At 33.7% G+C, this 23535-nt stretch overlaps 1 protein-coding gene across 5 annotated transcripts in view; it reads left to right on the top strand.

Annotated features, from left to right (window-relative positions):
• Epac (Exchange protein directly activated by cAMP) overlaps positions 1–23535 on the top strand; it is a 757111-nt gene that overhangs the window by 596387 nt on the left and 137189 nt on the right. For all 5 annotated transcript variants that reach the window (XM_074175396.1, XM_074175398.1, XM_074175397.1 and 2 more), the window contains 3 exons: positions 1222–1386; positions 6142–6312; positions 9772–9955. In XM_074175396.1, coding sequence (XP_074031497.1) covers positions 1222–1386; positions 6142–6312; positions 9772–9955 — 520 coding nt within the window. The remainder of the gene's footprint in view (positions 1–1221; positions 1387–6141; positions 6313–9771; positions 9956–23535) is intronic.

Genomic DNA, 23535 nt, shown 5'->3' on the forward strand with positions numbered 1-23535 from the left:
CATCGTGGGGGTTACTGTAATGAATCTGAAGACGGCCCTGACCGTTATCTCAGACACCAAACATATGACTCACCGCGAAAGGAATGCGATCGACGAATCGCTACGAAAAGAATAGATGAGTACCGAAACCGCTAGAGGTATCTAGAACGTTCGTTACCAATATAAAAGGTCGGGTCCTCACTCACAGAGGGAGTCTGTATCTAGAAAGTGAATCGTGCGTTCAAAGAAAGAATTCTGACCGTGAAGATAAATTGAGCGTTAGTTGCTAAGTGTTGAATATAAATCAGTTGTGATAGTGAAATATTGTTAAAAATAAATTTGTTTGAGACAGTTAATTCTTTAATTCGTTACATTACTTTTACTAACTGAGAGGTGACAAACGTTGTATTGAAAATAATTTTCAGAATAGGCAGATCGACTGATTCCAAGCAACTTATGTTCGATAAAGTATTTTTCAGAAAGTCAATAATATTCGAACTATTTGCGAGTGAAAGTGTCAATTTTTGAACCAATATATAAAACCAATTTCAAATGGTGGACTTATAGGACTTATAGGGTCTATAAACACAATACAAACAAAAAATTTTCACAAACATTTTTCATTTCCAGGCGCTCCCTGCTATCAAAAAAGCTACTGATTATCATGGATAGTAGTAATGATTTTCATCAAGTAGCGGAAAAGTCCATTCATGAAATTGAAAAAAGTTCATAGTGAAATAACCAAAAGTGGGCAATTTTCTGGGAAAACTTGTACAACCTTCCCTGAAGTTATTAAAAATACATTCGTTTCTATTTTTTATAAAAAATCCCACTATGGAAATCAAGCGGGTCATAACGGTTTAATATATTTGCAATATAGTCTAGAAGTTTGAATGATTTAAAGTACTTAATTTTGAAAATTATTGAGTTCGAATTGCAAAAAGCATTTTTGTAGTTTTGCAAAAAAATTTGCTGTGGGAACTGTCCAGTGAAAATTTTACAATAAACAAGTTTACAATCATGGATTTTCATTTGTAAGGATATTCAAAACAAAAATTTTATGAGCTTGCGGTTTCTCAAACCGTGGTACCTATATTTCACTATACAATAGGTTCCTCAGGCGTCTTCACACTGTATAAACGTGTAAACATACCTGATGAAGTTATTGTACGGGGAAATACATGTTACTTGAATACGCAATAATGTCAATAACAAAAAACCAACGATTTCTTTCCATTTCAGGATTCGGAGCAGGGATAATGAATGCGAAAAGTGGAATGCAATCAGTATCGCCACCACCGAGGAGGTCAATATCGCCAGATCAGCCGAATCCCGCGGAACCCATCACAGATGCTCCAAGTGCCGTTATAGGTCGAATAGGATGGGCATTGAGGACCCTGCTCCTTTGTGAGTAATATCATTTGAATAATGACAATGAATTAGATCAATGTAAAGAAATATGTAGATAATAATGATGTTAATTAAATCAAATCAAATATTATTAAATCCGTTTCCCTATTATACAATGGATTGGACGTTTCTGGTGAGGTGTAAAACACACACAATTACTATACAAAAAATTACTCCTAAAGTACTAGTTTACAGGTTGAAATAACATTTACATTGACAAAAATAGATCACGTTATGAATATACATCTGTGACTAGTCATAGACAGTTGGTACAAATTAGTGTGCAAATAGAGAGAACAATATGAAAGCACCATTAAATATAAATTTTGAAAATGATTCACAAAATAGTTAACAAATAAAGAATCGAATTATAAAAAAATATTCTTGAATATTTAAATAGTAATGTAAAAAATAAGGCTATTCATTCTGAATATGTTCAATCCAATGTTCAATTCAGTTACATTATATGGAAGTTTGTTAAATAATTTAACGTCCAGAGAATTTTGTAATGACATTTCAAGTCTAAATCTCGTCTGTCTAAGTTATTCCGCATTTCTAGTGTCATAATTAAGATGATCTGAGTAGTATTTTGTTTTTATAATTTATAAGAGTGAGTAGAAAATCAACAACAAATACATCATTCCCAATTTTCTAAAAAATGCTTGAGTGTGTGCGTCGAATGCAGCTCCAGCTATAATTCTGATGGTTTTTTTCTGCATGCGAAAAGCTCTGATCGCGTAAGTAAATCTACCCCAAAGGAGTATCCCATATGAAAGGTGACAGTGAAAAAGGGGATGATACGAAATCAGACATGTTTTATGGCTCAATGCTTTTTTCAACTGGCGAAGTAGAGACAACTATGTCGAGAGTTTATTACAGAAGGGTCTCATCTAGTTATACCTAATAATTTAACTTGAGCTTTGATTGTCACCCTGGTATTGAAAGATAGTTATTTTTTGAGTTTTTCCTTGTTAAGTTTCAGTTTGTTGGATATAAAGCAGTATTCTGCTTTGTTTTTGGTTTTTTTGGCATCTACAAGTAAATTCGAGATATCAGAATATTGTTATACTGGGTAAAAGGTATCAGAATATATCATTTATGTAGATTACAAAAAAGAGTGAACCCAAGATGGATCCCTGAGATATTCCATTATTCATAGACCATTCATCTGATAAATTACCATTCACGTACACTGCCTGCTTTCTAGATGAGAGATACGACTGGAAGGATTTCAAAGCTGATCCTCTGATACCATGAAATCCAAGTTTCTCTAGTAGTAAATGATGGTTTACACAGTCAAAAGCTTTGCCCAGATCCCACAATGTTAGAACCGTATGGTCTCTATGTTCCACGTTTCTAATCACCTGTTGGATGTGATATTGTGTTTATTCAGAAATATTATTAGGCGCACTTTAACGATAATTTTAATGTTTTTTCCCAAAAAAAGTATAATTGAAATAGGTCGGTAATTATCAGGGGAATTTTTTATGGATGGATTACCTTGCTGATTTTTAATACATTCGAAGAGTGTCCTTCACTGACACAGCCATTTATGAGAACTGTTATAGAGGTTCTACAGCAATGTTTATAGTTTTTTCGAGAAATCGACTGTTAAATGATGACATTTACCAGTATATGTTTTCAAGTTTATGACTTTCATCCACTAAATCTTCATGAAGCATGAAAAGTATCACACGGTTTGGAAAAACTACTTAAATAGTCTATTGTACTGGTATTAAATTCTGGAAGAGATTCATTCATATTTTCGGCTCTATTTGAAAAAAAAAATATATTAAGTTCATTTGGATTGATAGTAGTAGTATTTTTATTATTTTCATTGACCATATTTGAAGTGTTTCATTCAAAATTGATCAGACTCCACGTATCTTTGACTTTGTTATTTGACATTCGAATGAAATGAAATGGTCGTAGAAGTTTCTTTTGGCCAAATCTTTTTCACTCCGATATCTTCGTTTGTATTCTACGAAAATAGCTTTATCTTTACAATTTTTTGAAAAAATGCTGACTGTTTGAAGTGTGTTCAATGTATTTCTTATTTGGCGCAAATCATCATTGAAAAAGTTTATTGGTCTTTTGGCATATTCATTTTTAGATTTTTTCACTGAGGATACACTACAAAAACACACTTTTGTCTATTTTCCACTATATTTCTTCATTGTTGACCGGTTTCGGCTATTACACCATTTGAAAATGGTGTAATAGCCGAAACCGGTCAACAAATGGTGTAATAGCCGAAACCATTTTCAAATGGTGTAATAGCCGAAACCGGTCAATAATAAAGAAATATAGTGGAAAATAGACAAAAGTGTGTTTTTGTAGTGTATCCTCAGTGAACATGAATTTCCACAAAATAAACAAGTCGTCAATCGAAGAAGTACATTATTTTAGTATGTCCACGCTTACATGGACACACTACATTGATGAGGATGGAACGCTAATATTACTTAATGACACATAAAAACAAGTATACAAGAAATCTTGATATAAATATAAAAAACATAAAGCACAATAAACACTATGAACTCAGTTAATACTGCTAGGAAGAAAGACATCAAATTTCCCTAAGGTATAAAAACAATGATTTATTGGAATTTTCTTTGAACTACTTCTAAATATTCCGTACGTGTTACTATTTTTTATATTATCAGGAAGCCTATTGAAGTAAGACGCTTCAGTCACCAGAGGTGACTTTTTGTAGAAAGTGAGGTTCGATGTTTTTGCAACAAGTCGTTTTTATGCCTTGTGTTATGGTTGTGAATATTAGAATTTTATGGTAGTTTATTTCTATTTCGGTAAATATGGCTCAGAGTAACAGAGAGAATTTTTTGGTTTCTGTATACATCACGACATGAGGTTTAAAAAGGTAGGACAAAAATAAATCGTAATATTTGTTTTTGTAATACAAATACCCTTTAAGTATCACGCCCTTGCCCCATACTATGGTAATATAAGAAATCGCAGAGTAAGCATATGAATAATAGACATTCCCCTATCCCTATCTAGCATAGATTTCAAAATAGTCAATAGATAGAAACACTGGTTGATTTTCTTACAGACACTGGTAATTGGTACCTCCCAAGATAGATTACAGTAGAATATGGTTATCAACAATAAGTAATATTATCATTATTATTATAATGTAATTTCACAAGAACATGCTGGTTCCACACTAAAGCAGAAATCTTTGCAGAAGGCTGTGATTCTTGACGTATTACGCCTGCTTAGTTTACATGATTCTCGGACCCAGTGTTCACGCACCCCACGGTGCAGGAAGCAGTCATTCTTTGATATGCTGGCAGGCCATTCCAAATGTATCGTCGAGGACAAGGCCTGATCGTCGCTATCTTCGGAAAGAAATAATAATGATGGTGATGATAATGAAACGTACATTTGTTCAAATATTGAAATTAGGTACAAAAGGTTCACTAATTACTAGACAAAAGAGAATGGACGTAGACGTAGAATCGCGAGCATCTTGTACTTACAAGAAGTATTTAACCATGTGTGTGAGAAATTACATGATGTTCATACAAGAAATTAGCAAATCATTTATAACACATTTAAGGAAATTATGACATTAAAATAGGTAATGCAATAAATGAAATAGTAAATTCACATATTAGATTCACAATATTCAGACAAAAATGACAATTTTCTGTAAAAAAATAATTTTTGAATAGGTAGGATTCTAAAAATATCTTTCTCGTTTCACATCGTAGCAAGTTTTATGTACATACTTGGAGACTAGCTGTAAATCAAATTATCTAAAAGAACAATTATTTCAGGCCAGTCTCAACTTACCTATATTGTAGGGTAATGGACTGACACCTATCAGAAAACAATTACTCTCCTGGATAATAGCCTGAAGGACGTTGGATTATATCCGACAGGTGTCAGTGCCGGATTCTTTACTGGAGTTATTCCTGTATATACTGTTGGCAATACAACTGCCGGAATCGATTTTCCACTATTGCAATACATTTGCAGACCGGTTTCGGGCTGTTTTGTCACTCGTCAGTGCAAGGTAGTGTCTATCATCAACATGAAGTTGAACTTGATTGAAGAATCCTATACTGATACCTGTCAGACATGATCCAGCGTCCTTCGTGGTATTAACCTACAGTGTAGGTAAACTGAGACAGTCCTGAACGAGTTGTTCTTTTAGATAATTTAAATTTCACTTAATTCGTTATTATTTCCATTTGTGTAAAACTCATAGTTTTACATACAAGAGGCATGAACGTAAAAGTGAAGATAGTTTCGAAATTTCACTACCTGAAAAGGAAATAGGCTATTTTATTAGCAAACTTCACAATCAGACCCCTAATAAACATCATGTATGAAGATGTACAAACGTCTGACAACAAATGAATGTATGGAAAAAACTTTTCTCACGCCAGCTTCTTTACCCGAGTTAGCATCATCATGAAATGATCAATATGTTAGTCATCTCTTGATGAATTCGGTTAGAGAAACGAACATCGATCGACAGTATTTTAGGTCGTGTATAGAAAAAGTGTTTTCCGTAGACCGAGTTTTCAGATTTTTTCTCATGCCAATTTGACTGTATCATTGTGCATTTCATTAATATAAACGGTTATTTTTATTTGCTCAGTTGATTTGGTCCAAATTTCAATTTTACTTTTACAATAATCAATAACGTGTTTCCGTATAATGAAATAACCAAGTGTTTTCTTGAATTCCCTGCTAATTTTCCCTACTTCTTTTCAGCTCAAAATACGTGTCTAAAAGACCGAAAAGTCTCCGGACGCCTAGTTCGCCGCTGTGCCCCAGGGACCGAATTGGTGGATTGGCTGCTGAATTTGTCACCGAGCATACACACAAGGGCTCAAGCGGCCGGTATGTGGCAGGCTCTTCTAGAAGAAGGTGTAATCTCGCATGGTAAGCGGAGAAACAATATTTACGGCTTTCCTAGACTCACATGAAATCCCGGAAAATCTCGACCGGAATAAAATGTTATGGAAGTTATGATAAGTCTCTTCGCAGTTGAATAATGGGATTACGTTTATTTCTGTTTGCCTCGTTTCGAGATATTTCAATTCTTTTCATTTCCGAGACAACGCAAGATTGCATTCTTTTTTCAGTTTATTCCAACAGATACAGGTTTCTGTTTCTTAGAAATAGTATTTCATTGTTTGCTTTCAAAAGAACAACACTTTGACTCCTACACAACGAATATTTGATACGAATGTCCTTTCACAATCTGATCTCATCCGGTCTATTTCAAGTGGTATGTATTCATATAACAGTCTTTTCTGTATACATATATCAGATGGATTTGGGATATAATCAGCAAGAAATACAAAAAGTAGATGCTTCTTATTATTTGGCCTCACTTATACTCAAAACTAGTATCAGTTCTTTCGTTAGTTCAATTCACAAAGCCTTTGTTTGCATCACTGAAAGTATAATTTGATATAAATATTCCACCTTTAATTTTAGTTATTTTAAAATTTGGCAACCTTTGTATTCAAATTTTTATCTCCGTTGTATTCCTTCGTTTGAAGAATAAAGTTTTTGGGTGTAATGAAAAAAACAGGAAGTAGAAAAGAGTAAGAGGTATTCCTTACTATCAAAATCAAGGATATCTGTCCTGTATGAAAGGAGTTAAAATAATAAATTTTGAAGCATTGAAACAACGAACTCTCGTTTGAATTTGCTCAACGAAAGGAAGGCACGAAACCCATGGAATGCAATGCTGATATACATATATCTTGGTCTGCGATCAAATGTCTTCAACAACCTATTCTTCATTTTTCACTTTTTGAAGACTTGTCTCTCTCATAATATTCAATATATTTTCAGTTTTTGGTTGCATTTATTTCATACATTGTCGTCTACAGTGTGTCAATTTTAAAACTTACAATGTGCTATATCTCACCAACGAAAGCTGATATCGAAAAGTTTTTGAAACAGTTTCTAGGATAGTAAGGGGAAACTAAAGTAACATGAAAGAGAACTCAGCTTCATCAACCCCCTAGGCCCTACCCACCAAAACAGAAAAAGTTTAAATTGCAAACCTCTACTTGTGATACATCATTGAAAAGACTATAAAAAATGATATCCAATAGTATAAATAATAATTGTACAGGGTGAAGCAATATTTATACAGGGTGAAGCAATAATTGTGAAACTTTGGCTTAGATGGAATATATATTGAGGTTTTTGTTGAACTGCAAATTTATTAAAAATGCCAATTGAGTAAATGAATGAATCGAAGAGGTTTTTGTATTAAAGTTATACACTTCAATACAAAATTATACACTTTAATACAAAATATATAAATTATACATTTTAATACAAAAACCCATTCGATTCATTCTTTCAATAAGTGTATTCAGCTTTCCAAATCTATGTATTCAATTGAGTAAATGTTCAAAGTGGGTTCCGTTGTTTTGTAAACAATGGCAAATGTTGTTCTAGTAATGACGCGACATGCTTGTGTAATTCTTTCTCGCAATTCTTCAAGTGACGCTGGATGAGTTTTATAAACAACTGACTTGAAGTGATTCCACAGAAAAAAGTCAGGTGGCGCCAAGTCTGGTGACCTCGGTGGCCACTCAATGGGACCTTCCAAACCATTTGTTCGGATAATTAGTATCCAACCAGTGTCAATCTGGAGATGCATAGTGAGGAGGTGCTCTATCTTGTTGGAAGTGCAGCAAATCTTCGTCTACAGCTAGGTTGCCTTGGTCATCCCTTTGATTCTCTAATTCATGCACAATTAAAGGTTTGATGGTGTTTTCCAGCATATCGAGATAAATGTGCCACTTGAATTGCCTGGTATGAACAAGGGACGAATTATGGCATCGCCTAATATTCCTGCCCAAACATTCAGTTTTTCAGGTTATTGAGTGTGACCTTCTCTGAATCGATGGGGGTTCGCATCACTCCAGTACCGACAGTTTTATTCATTTACATTACAATTCAGCATAAAAGTACATTCATCACTGAAACAAATATTTTTTAACATTCTCGGTTCAACACGAATTCTTTCAGTCATGAGTTCACAAAATTCAATTCGTCGGTCTGGATCATCATCGCCTAGTTATTGAAGAATTTGTGTTTTATACGGGTGAAAACTTATGTAATTTCAACACCTTTCTAACCGACGCATGTGAAAATCCTGTCACTGCAGATACTTGAGGTATTGATGCAGTAGGCTCCATTGCAAAATTTCCAAGGACCTCAATTTGGGTTGCTTCATTCAGTAATCTTGGGGCATTCCTTTTTTATTTTGCACTGATCCCGTTTCTCTAAACTTTTCAACTAAATCGCGGACATACACGTGACTTACATTTTTGTCCGGATGCCTTTCATGAAATATTTGAGCTGTTTTTAAATAACACTGGTTCTGGGAGGCAAATATGAAAATTATCTCCACGCGCTCAAGTATACTGTAAACCATCGTGACAACTACAGCTGAATGACAGTACAGATCGTACAAATGATGAAAACTAATGACATTTAAGTGTCTCAAACAAACCAAAAATTATTGACTCAGACAGAACCCAGAAACAGATCTTTCCAACTTGTTTTGCAAAAACGGCAAATTAAGTTTTTATTTAACAAAAAAACTATCGACGGACACTTATCATTTAAAATAATAGTCCGGGAGGTAGCATTACAAATAAAAAAGTCATAGTAAGCCGGCTGATATTAAATTTCTTGCAGACTTTGACAATGGGCTGTGTTATTGTTTACAAAACAAGGGAACCCACTTTGAACATTTACTTAATTGACATATTTAATGAATTTGTAGTTCAACAAAAACCTCATTAAATATTCCGTTTAGGCCAAAGTTTCACAATTATTGCTTCACCCTGTACAAGTAGGGGTTTGCAATTTAAACTTTTTGATTTTTGGTGGGTGAGTCCTATGGGGTTGATGGGGGTGAGTTCTCTTTCATGTCACTTTAGTTCCCCCTTACTATCCTAGAAACTGTTTCAAGTATTTTTTGATATCAGCTTTCGTTCGTGAGATATAGTCCATTGTAAGTTTTAAAATTGACACACTGTATGTTAGCTCATAGCTGTTTTTTCATCAATGTTTAACATTGAAATATCAACATATACTTCGAAACGACGGGAAACATCCTGAATATTTGCTTTCTGTGGAGAAATTATTGCTGTCATTATATCATGTAGAGAGGTCCTCTGAAACTAGTGATATACAAAAAATATACATCTGAAACATTTGCAAATCATCCCATTTTTCCACTACATTGTACTCAATCCAGAAAAAATCGTCTGATTGCATGAAGAAATGTATGCCGTGAGAATAACAAGTTTCACAGTAAAAATCGTTAGGAAACTTTACAAATCGATTTTCTCCATGTAGTGAACAAGGAGCAACCGTTCAAGGACAAGTGTTTTCTGTACCGTTTCTGGCAGGACGAGGAGGGTGCAACCGCTCTACCCCCTCTCGAGGACATCGCAACGGCCGATGAACAAATACAAGACTCGTTAGGGATACTCATCAATAAGGGACCGGACGCTTTCCTTCGAATGATTCTCAGGAAACAGTAAGTAGATGAGATATTTTCATTGGTTTCGAGTAAACTTTGGAGAAATATATTATGTTATATGATAGATAGATAGATAGATAGATAGATTTATTTAACTATGTAACTCATACATAAAATGGTTTATAGCAAGTCAATCACAATTAATATATCATATTGAATGAATATATAATAACATTATCTAAAAGCCTTCAGGTATACAATATAAAATATATCACAATCACATAAATTGGGTAATACACGTCAAAATTGAATTTTCGTCTGAATAAACTCGTTTTCTAGAATAAAAACAATGTTCGAGAAGATAATTTTTCACATTAATTTTGAACAATTTCTCGTTCATGGATCTAAATTCGCAGGGCAATTTATTATATAGTTTAAAATATAATGAATTTTTCTCAGATTTGGACAACCTGTAACGTGGCAATACTAAATCATCAGCCGTAGCAGCCCGGGAAGTGTAATGATGCAGGCCAGAAACTTTTTGTATATTCTGCCTTTCTGAATGGATTTCTAGTAAATTTTGGTATATATACACACAAGGGAGTGGTAGAATCCTCATTGTTTTGAACAGTGGTTGACAGTGGTCTCTATACCTAGCCCCAGCTAATAGCGTTTTTGTAACCTGAATATTTTTGAGGAATCAACGCACAGAATCGCACCATAGCTGATCACAGAATGAAATAATCCAAAATAAACATTTTTTAACATGCTCGAATTGAGGCAGTACCTGAGCTGTCTAAGCAAAAATAAGAGACTGGATAGTCTCTTACTCAATATATCTATATGAGGAGTCCAGTTTAAACGATCATCTAAAACAACCCCAAGCAATTTACAATTCTTACCTAACGTGATCTGATTATTACAGGAAATTATGAGGTTTTGTGTCTTCCCTTTATTCAGTCGAAGGTTATTGGCAGAGAACCAAGCTTCCGCTTTAGTCATCAAGGTTTCAGCATTATCAAGAAGACGTGAAATGTTGCTGTTTGAACTGATGAAAGAGGTATCATCCGCAAATAGGACAATTTGACATTTTGTCCTCATGTGAAAACATAGGTCATTAATGTAGATGATAAACAACAGGGGTCCAAGAACAGAACCTTGCGGTACTCCATGTTTTATGATTTTCAGTTCTGAATCAGAACTGTTGTTAAGATGGACAAACTGTTGTCTACCTTCTAAGTAAGACTTGAACAGGTTCAACGGCGTGCCTCTAATGCCATAGAATGTAAGTTTTTCTATTGAAAGTTCGTGTGAAACACAATCAAAAGCTTTGGAGAGATCACACATGGTAAGTACTGAATGACCATGTCTCTCCAAACCCTCGACTATGCTTTCTAAAATCTCTAGGAAGGCTTTTGTTGTAGATTTTTTTCTACGGAAACCGAATTGAGCTGAAGACAACAGTTCAAATCTCTCCAAATATCTCGAAAGTCTGTCTTTTAGCAGTATTTCAAAAACCTTACAAAAAATAACGATAATAGAAATTGGTCTGTAATTGTCAAGCTCTTACAGATCATCTTTTTTGTGTAGAGGTAAAATTTTTGATATTTTAAATGCATTTGGAAATATACCCTGGATAAAACAGTTATTTATCAAAACTGTGAACGGTTCTACTAAACTGTCTACAGTTTCTTTCAAGAGTGAATCACTCAAACCATATACATCCGTTGTCAGATGTTGTGTTCTCCATTGAATTATTTTCAGGAATAAAAATAAAAAATATACAGCGTTTCAAGATAAGGATGTCGATCATGATTATCTCGGAAGGCATAAGATATGGTTCAATGAGAGCAAAATTGAGTAATTCGAATGTTGACAGCATGTTGTAGAAGGAACGGAAGGTTGTAAAAGGAACGGAAGTATTCTGCTCACTTCCGAAAATATGACAAAACAGAAATGAATTTACTGATTATAGTTTCATTTTTCTTTGTTCTTACTCCATTAGATAAAATATGACTATGAAAATTTTATTTTCTTATTACCACTTCATTTCACTTCTTCTCGAAGAATCATGATTCTTTGGGATAAGAATAAAAGGATTAGCACTGAAAACGCTTTCTGAACTTGTTGCATCTTGTTGTTTCAGATTTTTTCATTTGATATGCTAAAATGGTATGTCTTATGCTATGGTGATCAACATTTACACTGCATATGCCTTCAAACAACTACAAAAAAAACAACCCAGTGCGAAAATTATTGCCAATTAGTGCGAATACTAGACGGTATTCAGGAATTAGGCTGCGAAGCATTACAGAAACTTATTTAAGAACGATTTAAAGAAAGCTTCGGACAAAATGAAAGCTTCGGACAACTTACTGCATGCAAAGTTCAGCGTGCTCATGTTTGAGACAGATTTCTTATCGGGTCAATTTCCAGGAAAATGTATAGGCACCCATTCAGTAGGATCGTGGCACCCTCTTTCGCCGAATATCAATACTCTCGATTTTTCCACTGGAGTATTGCATAAACTGTGTTCACTAGAAGATCTTAGAACGTTCGGAAACATAACACCTGATACGTCGAGAAGTATTTTATATTCGTCAGTTATTGTCTGTTTTTGGAAAATGAAAATCATTTATTCAAACATTCTTCAAAACCTTCATTGATTTTTTTGTATCGAATAGTGCTTAGGTGGTTTGCCTAATGAATTTCTGACGTGTCCTATCTATCTAGCTGGAGTTTTATGAATATTCAATAAAGTGATTTCAATTCAATCTTTTTTAATATAATATTCCACTCCATAATAATGAATCATTAAAATCATGAAATTAACAGACTATTATTTTCTTCACTATCATTTCAACGCCTTTTACGCTGAAACATTCGAAATTTTATTAAAACCCTTTTTCGTGATTTGAATATTAGAATTTCGTTTTGTTTCGTATATCACCAAAAGTAAGCGAATTTTAAAAAATACCTTTGAAAACTGTATGGAGGAGAGATACATACATATAGGAAAATAAATATTCCGAAATAAAATCTCGAAACAAACATCTCCCCCAAAGTACCTGCCAGAAAACAACTATTTCCCCTGCTAATACCACGCTGAATATTGAATTATATTCGACGTCCATTTATGGGAGACACCTTAGTCATGAAGATGTTTCTCTGTCATTCAGCAGGAGGACGTCGCTAAGATCAGTCGAGTATTGACTCTCATCAGTGCAGGAATGTTCCTACCCTAACAGTAGTGTGCTCGAGACTCGATTACTTTCAATACGGCTCGACTGCACGTATGACAACTTCGTCTAAGAGAAAAAATATTAACTAGAAACAGCTCAATCTCACGAACAAAGCTTCAAACGGGAAAGAAACTATCAATACTCTAACAGAAATCACAATACGTTTCAAGACTGTACCGAGGAGATATACATACATATAAGTAAATAAATATTTCAAAATAAAATCTCGAAGCATTTCTCTCTTTCAAAGTTCGGTTTTCTTTAACACTTGACGACTTTGTCTCATATGTAACCTTCTTCAGATGTCTTATGTTTTTCCAAATACCAGTGAGAGACGTCCTTATCTTGTACACACCAAACATGGTTCAACTTGTTTTTAATGTACACAAACTTCATTTTTGTAATTCTATTTCCGACTGCACTTGGTATCTTACTTCACCGAATAACTTGTTTGATACATTTTATACTTGATTCAACTCGCTTCTAATTGAGAATCAGTCGCATTTAAATTTGTCATTTCTGTTGTTTCATGTAATTTGAACCCATTACCACAAAGTCAGTGCACAGTAGATAAGATAATACTAAGTCATTCATAGCCATAGACATTTTTCCAGAACTCTTGTTTAAAATGAACCGTAATAACTATTTATGATGCACTGTTTGGAACCTTTGGTGTTTTTTCCCAACACCAAATCGTTATTTTTAACACCTCGACACGTGTTTCGATCACCAAGTGATCATCTTCAAAGAGGAAGATTAAAACTCAACTCAAAACTCAGTTTAAATATTCCTCTTTGAAGATGATCACTTGGTGATCGAAACACGTGTCGAGGTGTTAAAAATAACGATTTGGTGTTGGGAAAAAACCCCAGTAATATTCGTAATAACTATGTTTGGGTGAACATTGTTGATCAGACAAAATTCCTAGGTCACAATTATCAAATATTGTATTTTTTCAAGGTGAGTGTTAGTTTAATAAGAACTATGTACTTTCATATTGGAATCGAATTACTCTTTCTTCGAAAGGTAATGGATCTACCCATTATTTCTAATCCAATAACGGACTCGTTCGTAATCCATCTTCTTGAATATTCTCCTTCTGACTTTGACTATTGACAACGATTTCTCCTATTATTATTACCAACCGTCAACCCATTTTCTATTGTTATAATTTTTGTAATTATACGGAGTAACATTTTCATATAATTGAAGCCATTTCTATATTATGATACTCCCATTTGAATAAAATATGGTTACTTCTATGTGTGGTGATTTCCGAAACAACCCGTAATATATACCATATTCTAACTATTTCGTGAACTCCCACAAATATTATCATTCATTGAAGAATCCTGAGAATCCATGTTAATGATATGATGGCAGGGTACGATATGGTCATCAGCCTAAAAATAGCTGTTAACCAATGAAAGAGAGTGGAACCAAAGAAAAATTAGTATGAAAGGAACACACGAGAAAGCTATGAGTTGTGAAAATCAAATTCTCTTCAACGTTAATAATGAATCAAAAATTAGAATATAGTTCGGTCAATAGTTTGAGAATCAAAACAACTTTTGTTTTTTCGTTTTCTACTATTATTTTACATAAACAATTCGTTATGTTTTCAAGAATGTGATACTTATCACAATTTGACGTGCCGGCTGAAGCAAGCGAACACTTCAGCAGTATTCAAGTAAGGGTCCATTCAAGTATTTCGTATACATATTCATTTCAATTATTTACCCCTCTCCCCCCCCATCACCCTTGTTAGCAAAAGTAAGCAAAGCTCTAACTCCACTCTTCGATGCTTACGTAATTATTGTTATATGCATTTTTCAAACATAGACAATATGTGGGATGCCATATGTATAAAAATTAAATGACTCCTGCTGACATTATTATCATCTAGACCCCCCGCCCCATGTCATCAAAAATAAGCAAAACAAAGACCCCCCTATAGTGCTTACGTACTACTTGAACGGCCCCTAATGAACTTGAATTACTTATCACGAAGCACGTGTTCAATCTTTCTCTGACGCCACTCCTGACGTTGTACTGAAACCCAATTATTCTTAACAGAGATATCTTATCACGAATTAGCCGAGCGAAAAATAATAATTGTTATTCAGCAACCGAAGTTCTCTTGTTTAGAATTATAAAACTCACACAATGACGCTGAATCGATTCACTTGATTCAACAGATAATTGTATGATTTTTTCCACTTTCACTCTCAATTTTTTTCAATTCCATCCACTTCTGAATATTTTGCATTCCCCAAATAGATACCTACTTACAACTCATCTAATTTGATTTATTGCTGTGGAGGTAATGACCCATTACTCATTCCAAGTAACACCCCATTGCAAGATTTTCACTGAACAGTTTACAAAACTGCAACACGTGTTTCAAAATATCTTCTTCAGGTTTGTAACCAGTAAGTACTGGTTACGAACACTGAAAAATCTGACCTCATCCAAGCATGGTAATTTTTTATTGGATATAAAAATTTCAAACGCTTTTCAAATATCCTCGAAACCATCAAAAGTACCTTGTTTATTACAAAATTATCGCTAGTAAAAATCCACCTTTTTTTGAAGGTTCGCACATTCTTTGAAGTGGTTTCATTTCAATTCTAGTGTATCTACTTACATCCTGCAATACAGAGTGTTCTGGACCCATTGACTATTGGAAGGTCTTTGCAACAACAATAGCAACCGAAGTTGTCCATTTATAATAATATCATACCTACTGTAATTGCTTGAACGCAAAAATCCTAAAAGTAAAAATAATTTCATCTCTGTTTGGTTCTTTGGTTCGAGAACATTTCGAATCGTGTTTGACATCGTTCAGGGTAATGTTAAGAATAGGCAATTTTTCCTCTCGAAAGTTCAAACTTATATTGGATATTTAGACTAACTTTTTGTTTTTGATCAAAGGAGATATAAAAATCGTTTGATTGATGATTATAGCTGTCAGCGATATATATTGATGTATGTAATTCTGGGAACATCAGCATTGATACTATTCGAAGGAGATTTATGGATGGTCACTTGTAAGGAATCGATATGGAAAAACAGACAATCAAAGTCAGACAAAGTCTTTTTTGTGGAAGCAGACTTGACAGATATGCCATTTCTACACCTCTACAGAGTTCTCCAAAACAATTTTTATATTCTCCAGATGATGGAAGATAAAAATATCGCTGATTTTCCGGTCGTGCAGTTCTTCACTTTTGCTCCTCTTCAATCATCATGAACCAAAATTGGCCATTGATCATTGGCCGTTCCACTGGAAAAAAAATTACATCCATACCTTATATGTAAGGAATAATAAAAATAGATTCATTTTGAAAAAATGTTAACGTTTAAAAAGTTATTCGTATATGAAAGAATACGTCATAGACTTCAGTGGCACATGTTGCTGGATCTTCGAAGTTGAAGCAAATGCCTCACCCGAGAATTGTTCGAAAATGATCTGCCAAGTCTTGCACTGTCAATTAATGTACGATTCAGGAGGTACTTTCAGCTAAAACTGAAATGATTTCGTGGACGAAAAATCCAATTGGAAATTTCCACGAGAACTCTTTGGAATTAATTGTTGATATATGAGTATAGATCGAAAAGACTGGTAAATCTGTTTTAGGTATCTATATTGAATGAATATAATTGTGAGATCGCTGATTAAGCTGAAAACCTCGTCTTTGGGTGAGGTTGCAATTTATTGCTCACGACCTCGCTCAACATTTTATTCAGAATTTTAAGTCAATTAATATTGAACATTGAATAAGCTTGTTTTTTAGACTGATTCATTTCCAAAAATATAGGTTTTATAAGTTTTGAATAGTTTTTGAATGAGTAACAATTCAAATATTTTCTGAATATTTTTTGAAAATATTTTATAGATGTAAAATATTCTTATTTCATTTTGTTCAGTAGATCAATTCGTTTGAAAGAAACATATCAGAAACTGAATTGAGTTCGTGCTGAACATACTTGAATTTTTGGTTGAAATCAACTTTAATATAATTCCAAAATAGTAGGCACTGAAGTCTCATAAATGACTGTGACGTTTCTGCCTTAATCTGTCTTTTGCAGTGTCTTGAGAAAATTATACCAATTATAGATACTAATATAACTATGTGATAATATATATAGAATCACAACCTGACAACAACGTTTTCGTTTTAATGCAATGATATTTCTGAGAATTTAGTGCCTACTATTATGAAATTTTAGTATAGATGATTTCAACACAAATCGAAAATCACGTAATTTGCTTTTATTCTTGAAAGCACTGACGTTTTAGTTTCAACTTTTGACCAGTTCTTACTCAAAAATGAAAATCAGAAATTATACAGCCTAACTGAAAATTGGAATTTTTATTTCATATGGACCTATATCTATTCACACAGTTTAGGCACTTTTGGTTGTTGAAGTTAGTTGAAGTTTTCAATCAACTTCATTAAGATGAGAATATTGGATAACTATGGAATAGACTTCTAGTAATAATTTTTTTTATATTTTTTGCTCAACTAAAACTAGTAATTTTCATTTTATTAGACCTCATATCTATTAAAAAATATAAAATATATGTTTAAAATATGCTTTTCCATTAACCATCTGTCGCACCCCTACGAAGGACAACCCTCAGAAGTCGAAACTTGTGCGAGCTGAGGATCAACGAGGTCTTACCTTTTAACGTGTGATTCCTAACACGGTATATCCAATAATAATATTCACGTGTCTCCACTTGTGAAATACCAACTTCAGTAAAAGAAAATCATTAGGAAATTTCATATGATACTCTTGTTCATGATTTTTTATATATTGTGCTCAACTGAAATTGCTACCATTATTTTAAATCACCAAATAAAATTTGTTATTTAATTTATCCTTGAAATATCATGAAAACATAATGAAATAAAATATCATACGATAGTCACCTACCGGACGTAAAATTTTATTGAAATCTTCTATAGTGATAAAGGAGATTATTTATAGCTATTTCAATAAACCCATTTTCTTCTTTCATTTTCGGCTATAAAATATATCGCACTTTCATTTTCATATAGTACCTACATGTATAACCATTTCACAATTAACCTCAATTTATTCAGCCTACGGACAATTTCAAACCCTAACCCCGTTTAACTTCAATTCTTCATTTAAAATGTACGAGACAAGCCGCATAGCCCCAGACATAGAAGCCGTCCAGCAAGGAAACTGCATTAACAATTGAGGTCTGTCTGGATTTTTATGCGAGTTCCGAGTTAAAATTTTCCACAATACTTTCTCTGGACATAATTCAGCACAGAAGTTACACCTTGCTATAGAGTAATTTTATTCCCTACGTGTTCGCCATTAAACCTTGTAATTTATTGTGCAATAAAACATCAAAACACTTTTCTCGTTTTTTCAATCTTTACTTTCAGAGAAGTTGAACACAACGTACTTTATATCATTCAATTCTAAGTGTTTTTTTTTCGAATGAGGCGTGTCTAAATACAGAAAAAAATAAGGAATCTAAAGTTTCACAATACGTATTTTACGTGAGCCAGTTGTTTTACAATGAAATAGCTCTCATATTCATTACTAGTTGTTGCCCGCGGCTTCGCCCGCATAGATTTTTGTTTGTCACATTAAGTTTCGTGACAGACCATTTTAAACAAATAATTACAATATTTTAACTCAAAACTTCAGATTTTCAACTTCAAAACTGACGGAATTCAATACAATTTTTAAACCCCTATTTTTCCTCCTTGGGGATAGAAATTCCTGATTCCTTTCCTTGATGCTCATTTACGCTATACAAAGAACCTACCTGTATATACCAAGATTCTAGGTTCGGTAGCTCGGCTGTGCGGTAATATAAGAGTGTCAGTTAATCCATACGTACCCACTTATACAATATTAAATAGGATCAGCAAAAAACAACTGAAAGGTTTAGAATGAAATACATTGGTGATCCTACTAATCCTACTCCTGCTAATATTTGTATGTATTTACGTTTATTACTTTTTGACGCCTAAACAGCTTAAAGTTGGTATATAGATAGATCATGACCTGGAATAAAAAATAGGGTAGGTTCCCACTGTAACGCGGGTAAAACTGCGGGGAACAGCTAGTATTGTATGAGTGGGTACCTATTGATTGACTGACACCCTTATATTAACGTACACCGGAAGCTACTGAACCTATAATCTTGAAATATGCAGGTAGGTTCTTTATATAGCATGAATAAGCATCAAGAAAGAGAATCAGGAATTTCCACTCCAATAGAAAAAATAGGGGTTCAAAGATTGTATTGAATTCGGTAAGTTTTGAAGATAAAAAGCTGAAGTTTTGGGTTAATAAAAAAATATTGCAACTTTTCGTTCAAAATGGTCTGTCATGAAACTTAATGTGACAAACGAAATTCTACGCAGGCAAAGCCGCGGACAACAGCTACTAATTCATATTCCTACTTTGAAAATACAGTTAATGAAAAAGTATGCCAACTGCAAGCTTCAAGAATCTAATTATGTTACATACAAAAAAATTTCACAAAACCTACACAACCGTCAACGACGTCTGCTCTCACGCGTCTGCCCTCGATCGGTTCATGTTCTCGGCGATGGCGCTTCATTGCTTAGAACGCCCCTTTAACTTTGCGCATCGTCCCCCGTACAGTAGACGTGACACGTAATGGCTTACTGCGTTGCGACAAGTTAATCTTATCGTGATAACTTTTCGAAGATTCGTCCAAATTAGTGTAAAAAACAAAGTTTATCTATATTAAATACTCAAAATGACAATTGTATCAATTTTTATAAGAATTTGACAAACATTCTGAAATGTACATTGTGAAAAAAGTATTCAATTTATGGCTCAGTATTTTGCATATAGTGGCCCAGGCGCGTATACAGCTTTCATTTACAGGGGGGGGGGGTAATTGCGAGAAAAATATTTTCACCATACCACCATTTCAACAAGAAAAAAAATGCATACTGGCCTTTTCACCAACTCACCTTTCACAATGACTTGAATTATTAGGAAACTGTGAAATAAAAACGTCAGATTTGTTAAATCTTTAATTTTAACATAAATAAAGTAAGAAAGTATAAATAACTAAAAATTTCAATAGAAATAAACTTTAGATTTCAGAGAAAAACAACATTTTTTGTCTTTGGCAGGGTGAGTAAAAATAAACAATGATATTCGTTGTACTTATCATACTACATACCAATATAGGTAGGTTCATTGAAAAGTATATCTCACTAATTGTACGGAAGATAATGCAACAGATAAATTAAATGATAAATTCTAGTTTTCGGTTTTTCTTATTGACATATCGATCTATTAGTGCATAAGCTTCTATGGGTAAGTCCCAGGCATGTACATGTAATAGTGCTAGACCAGTTAATCGATCCAGACCCATTGTGGATCTGAGCCAAGTTTTGAGGCGCCTTAAGGCTGAAAAACTTCGCTCTGCTGAAGCGACACTGCTTGGCCAGGTCAAATTCAACATCATGCATTTTTTAATTGAAGGAAAAATGTCAGAATCGCATTTTTTAAAAGCATCATCTATGGAAGTGGGAACGTCACTAACGTTCTGCCAGAACTGTCTCTAATACCTGAAACTATATAGTCTTCTGATATACTCTCTAATTTTGATAAATATTTGGAGATATTTGCCAATTGATGATTGAATTTCTTCAATATTTTTTGAATTTACCACTCCTGTTACCAAAATATTAAAATCGAAAATAAACATTTTATTATCATTGAATCTTGTACACAGATCATCAATTATATTGTCCAAGAGTGGAATGAATACTGATATTCGATAATAATCTTCTGGGTCATTGCACTCTGGATTGGACCGATGAACCTGTGATTTTGTTATTCTGGGCAGTATTATTGATACACCTAATTCAGATGCTATATTCCTCACCTGTTCAAAAATAACGTGGAAATGTCTCGTTTGACGTTTGTCTCTTAATGTTTCAATAATGGATTTGATTAAATTAGCTGCTTATTGTCGAGAAATGGCCTTGGTTTGTAAAATTTTGCTTGCATTCACAGTAATGCTCAAAACTTCGCTCAAGCAATGAAGGGAAACTTGAAAATTTGTGGTCAATATAAAAGTCTTGAAACATTCAGCTCTTGAAGAAGATTCTGATTCACGCCATTCCGCTATATTTTCCAAACATTCTATAATGTTTTCAAAGGAACTTTTGGAAAGTATTACTGCATCATGCCATCGAGTATCACACAGAGATTTTAATTTTCCTTGATTTATTTGCTTCAATACAAAAGATCCCTTAGCGAAAGCATTAAAAAACGCAATGATTTCAGAAATTATTCCAACAGAATTCCTAATCAATTGAACGGATGAAAATTTCGAAATTGATAAGTTCAAAGAATGATTTTTGCATGGACATCTGATTGCATTCACCAAATATTTCTGAAGTTCTTTAACAGCTCCTTTTTGCTCTCCTAACATTAAATTACAAGTATCCGTGCCAATACCAACACAATTATCTAAATTCAAGTTGAGCTTTTTCAGAAAATTTATAACGGTCTTAGCTAGTACTTCGCCAGTTAAACAGGGCTCATGAGTCACATTACCGTAGTTATTTGAATGGCAATCGATGAAGCCTACAAAAGATTCCTGTGGATCTCTATTACTGTCTACATATCGAAGTACTAAAGACATTTGTGAGGTATGACTACAATCTGTGGTCTCATCAAAAATAATACTGTAATATTTATTAGTTGCCATCTGATTCAATAGTTTACTAATAATTTCTTCCCCGCAACATTCAATTATTTCATTTTGGGTTACGCTACTGATATACGTGGCTTTTGAGGAAGCATTTTCTAAATGCTGTTTCAAAAGAAAGTCACCACATTAAATTCTGAAACGTAAGAGTTCTCTGAAATGTCCCTCATTAACTATGGATCCACTTGGTTATAATGGTCCGCTGTCTCTATGTCCCCTTAAGGAAATATTTTGTTTTCTTAAAAAAATTATTGATTTCACTATTGGTAGCAAACGAGCACGATTTTCTAAAACTCATTTCTAATATATTTTTTAGGATCACAGTAGGTCTCTATGAAATTTTTGGCAAATATTGTTGCGGTTTTATGATATACATGTTCGTTATGAGTAGTTGAATCTCCATCTTTACCTAAAAGTTTTGAATACTTCTGAAGCGGAACTGTCACAAGTTTTCTTAAAACTGTTGCATTATCTTTACCGCCAAATTTAACAAAACTAGCACAATATATACAAAAAATACCACTTTTACTTTTAGAATACGTGAGCCAATTGAATTTCTCGAAATGTTTATGAGATAAATCACAATTAACAATTTTGTTAGATTTTGTGTGTATACTATGAGGGTATAAAAATTCGGTGGTGGGTCTGAAGGCATTTTTCAAAAGTTGGTACTTATCTCTATCTGATAAGTTTTTTTCCTGTGCTAAAAAGAGTCCCAAATCAAGCTCCGATCCTAGAGTGGCCAGAGTTGATGTACCCGTTGTAGACGAAATTGCTTCCAAAAACCTCTGATCTGTGTTTTGATTCTTCAGGGGATCTAGAGTTGATGTACCCGATGTCGACGGAATTGCTTCCAAAAAATTTTGATCTGTTCCTTGATTCATCTGGGAATCTATCACATTCAATGAAAGGGAAGATGTTTGATTATTTTCAATCTCCAAATCTATTGAATAATTTTCAGTTGATTTTTTTGGCTTACTCAATAGGAAACCATCCAGTGTACCTTTTCTTTTGTTCATATTTAGGACTTTTGCTGAAATTCAAATGAAAAAATATGTTATGAAATGCAAAAATTCCATTTCGTAGCGTATTAATGAATGAAGTGAATAATACTTACTTCGTCGAGTTATAAAATGAAAGAGTTTTAAAAATTCGTAAAATGTGACTCTCCTTACGTAACACCTCTCCGTCTCGTGGTTGAAGGAAAACTGATTCGAAAGTCGAAAATAGGGATCATTATCTAGCCGGGCATCGACGCTGAAGAAACGCCGCTTTTCTTTTATACACACCGACAAACGTCTACCAGTGTCTAACCGGTGGTTGAAATAGCCCGCTTAGCCTCTGTCCCTCTTTTAATTTTCCGCAAAATAAAATCGTTTTTTATCGAATGATCTCTAGTTCATTCCAATCCAATATTCAGAAGATGTAAACAAAATCACGTGCACGTAATGTTTTAACAGGACCGCAATGAGGACCAAATATTATTGTAATGTCGTTTCAATGTAATTAAATTAGGATATATGAAGGAGCAAAAACACTGTTAACTTATATACATACTGCGGAAAATTTAAATAAAACACATTATTCAAAGTACAATATGTATGGATTCTTAAAGATGCAGTTCAAACTTCACA

Source organism: Leptinotarsa decemlineata, unplaced genomic scaffold (assembly GCF_025532065.1).
Source record: "Leptinotarsa decemlineata unplaced genomic scaffold, Ldec_3_MD MMD2_tig00001019_RagTag_RagTag, whole genome shotgun sequence".
Classification (NCBI taxonomy): domain Eukaryota; kingdom Metazoa; phylum Arthropoda; class Insecta; order Coleoptera; family Chrysomelidae; genus Leptinotarsa; species Leptinotarsa decemlineata.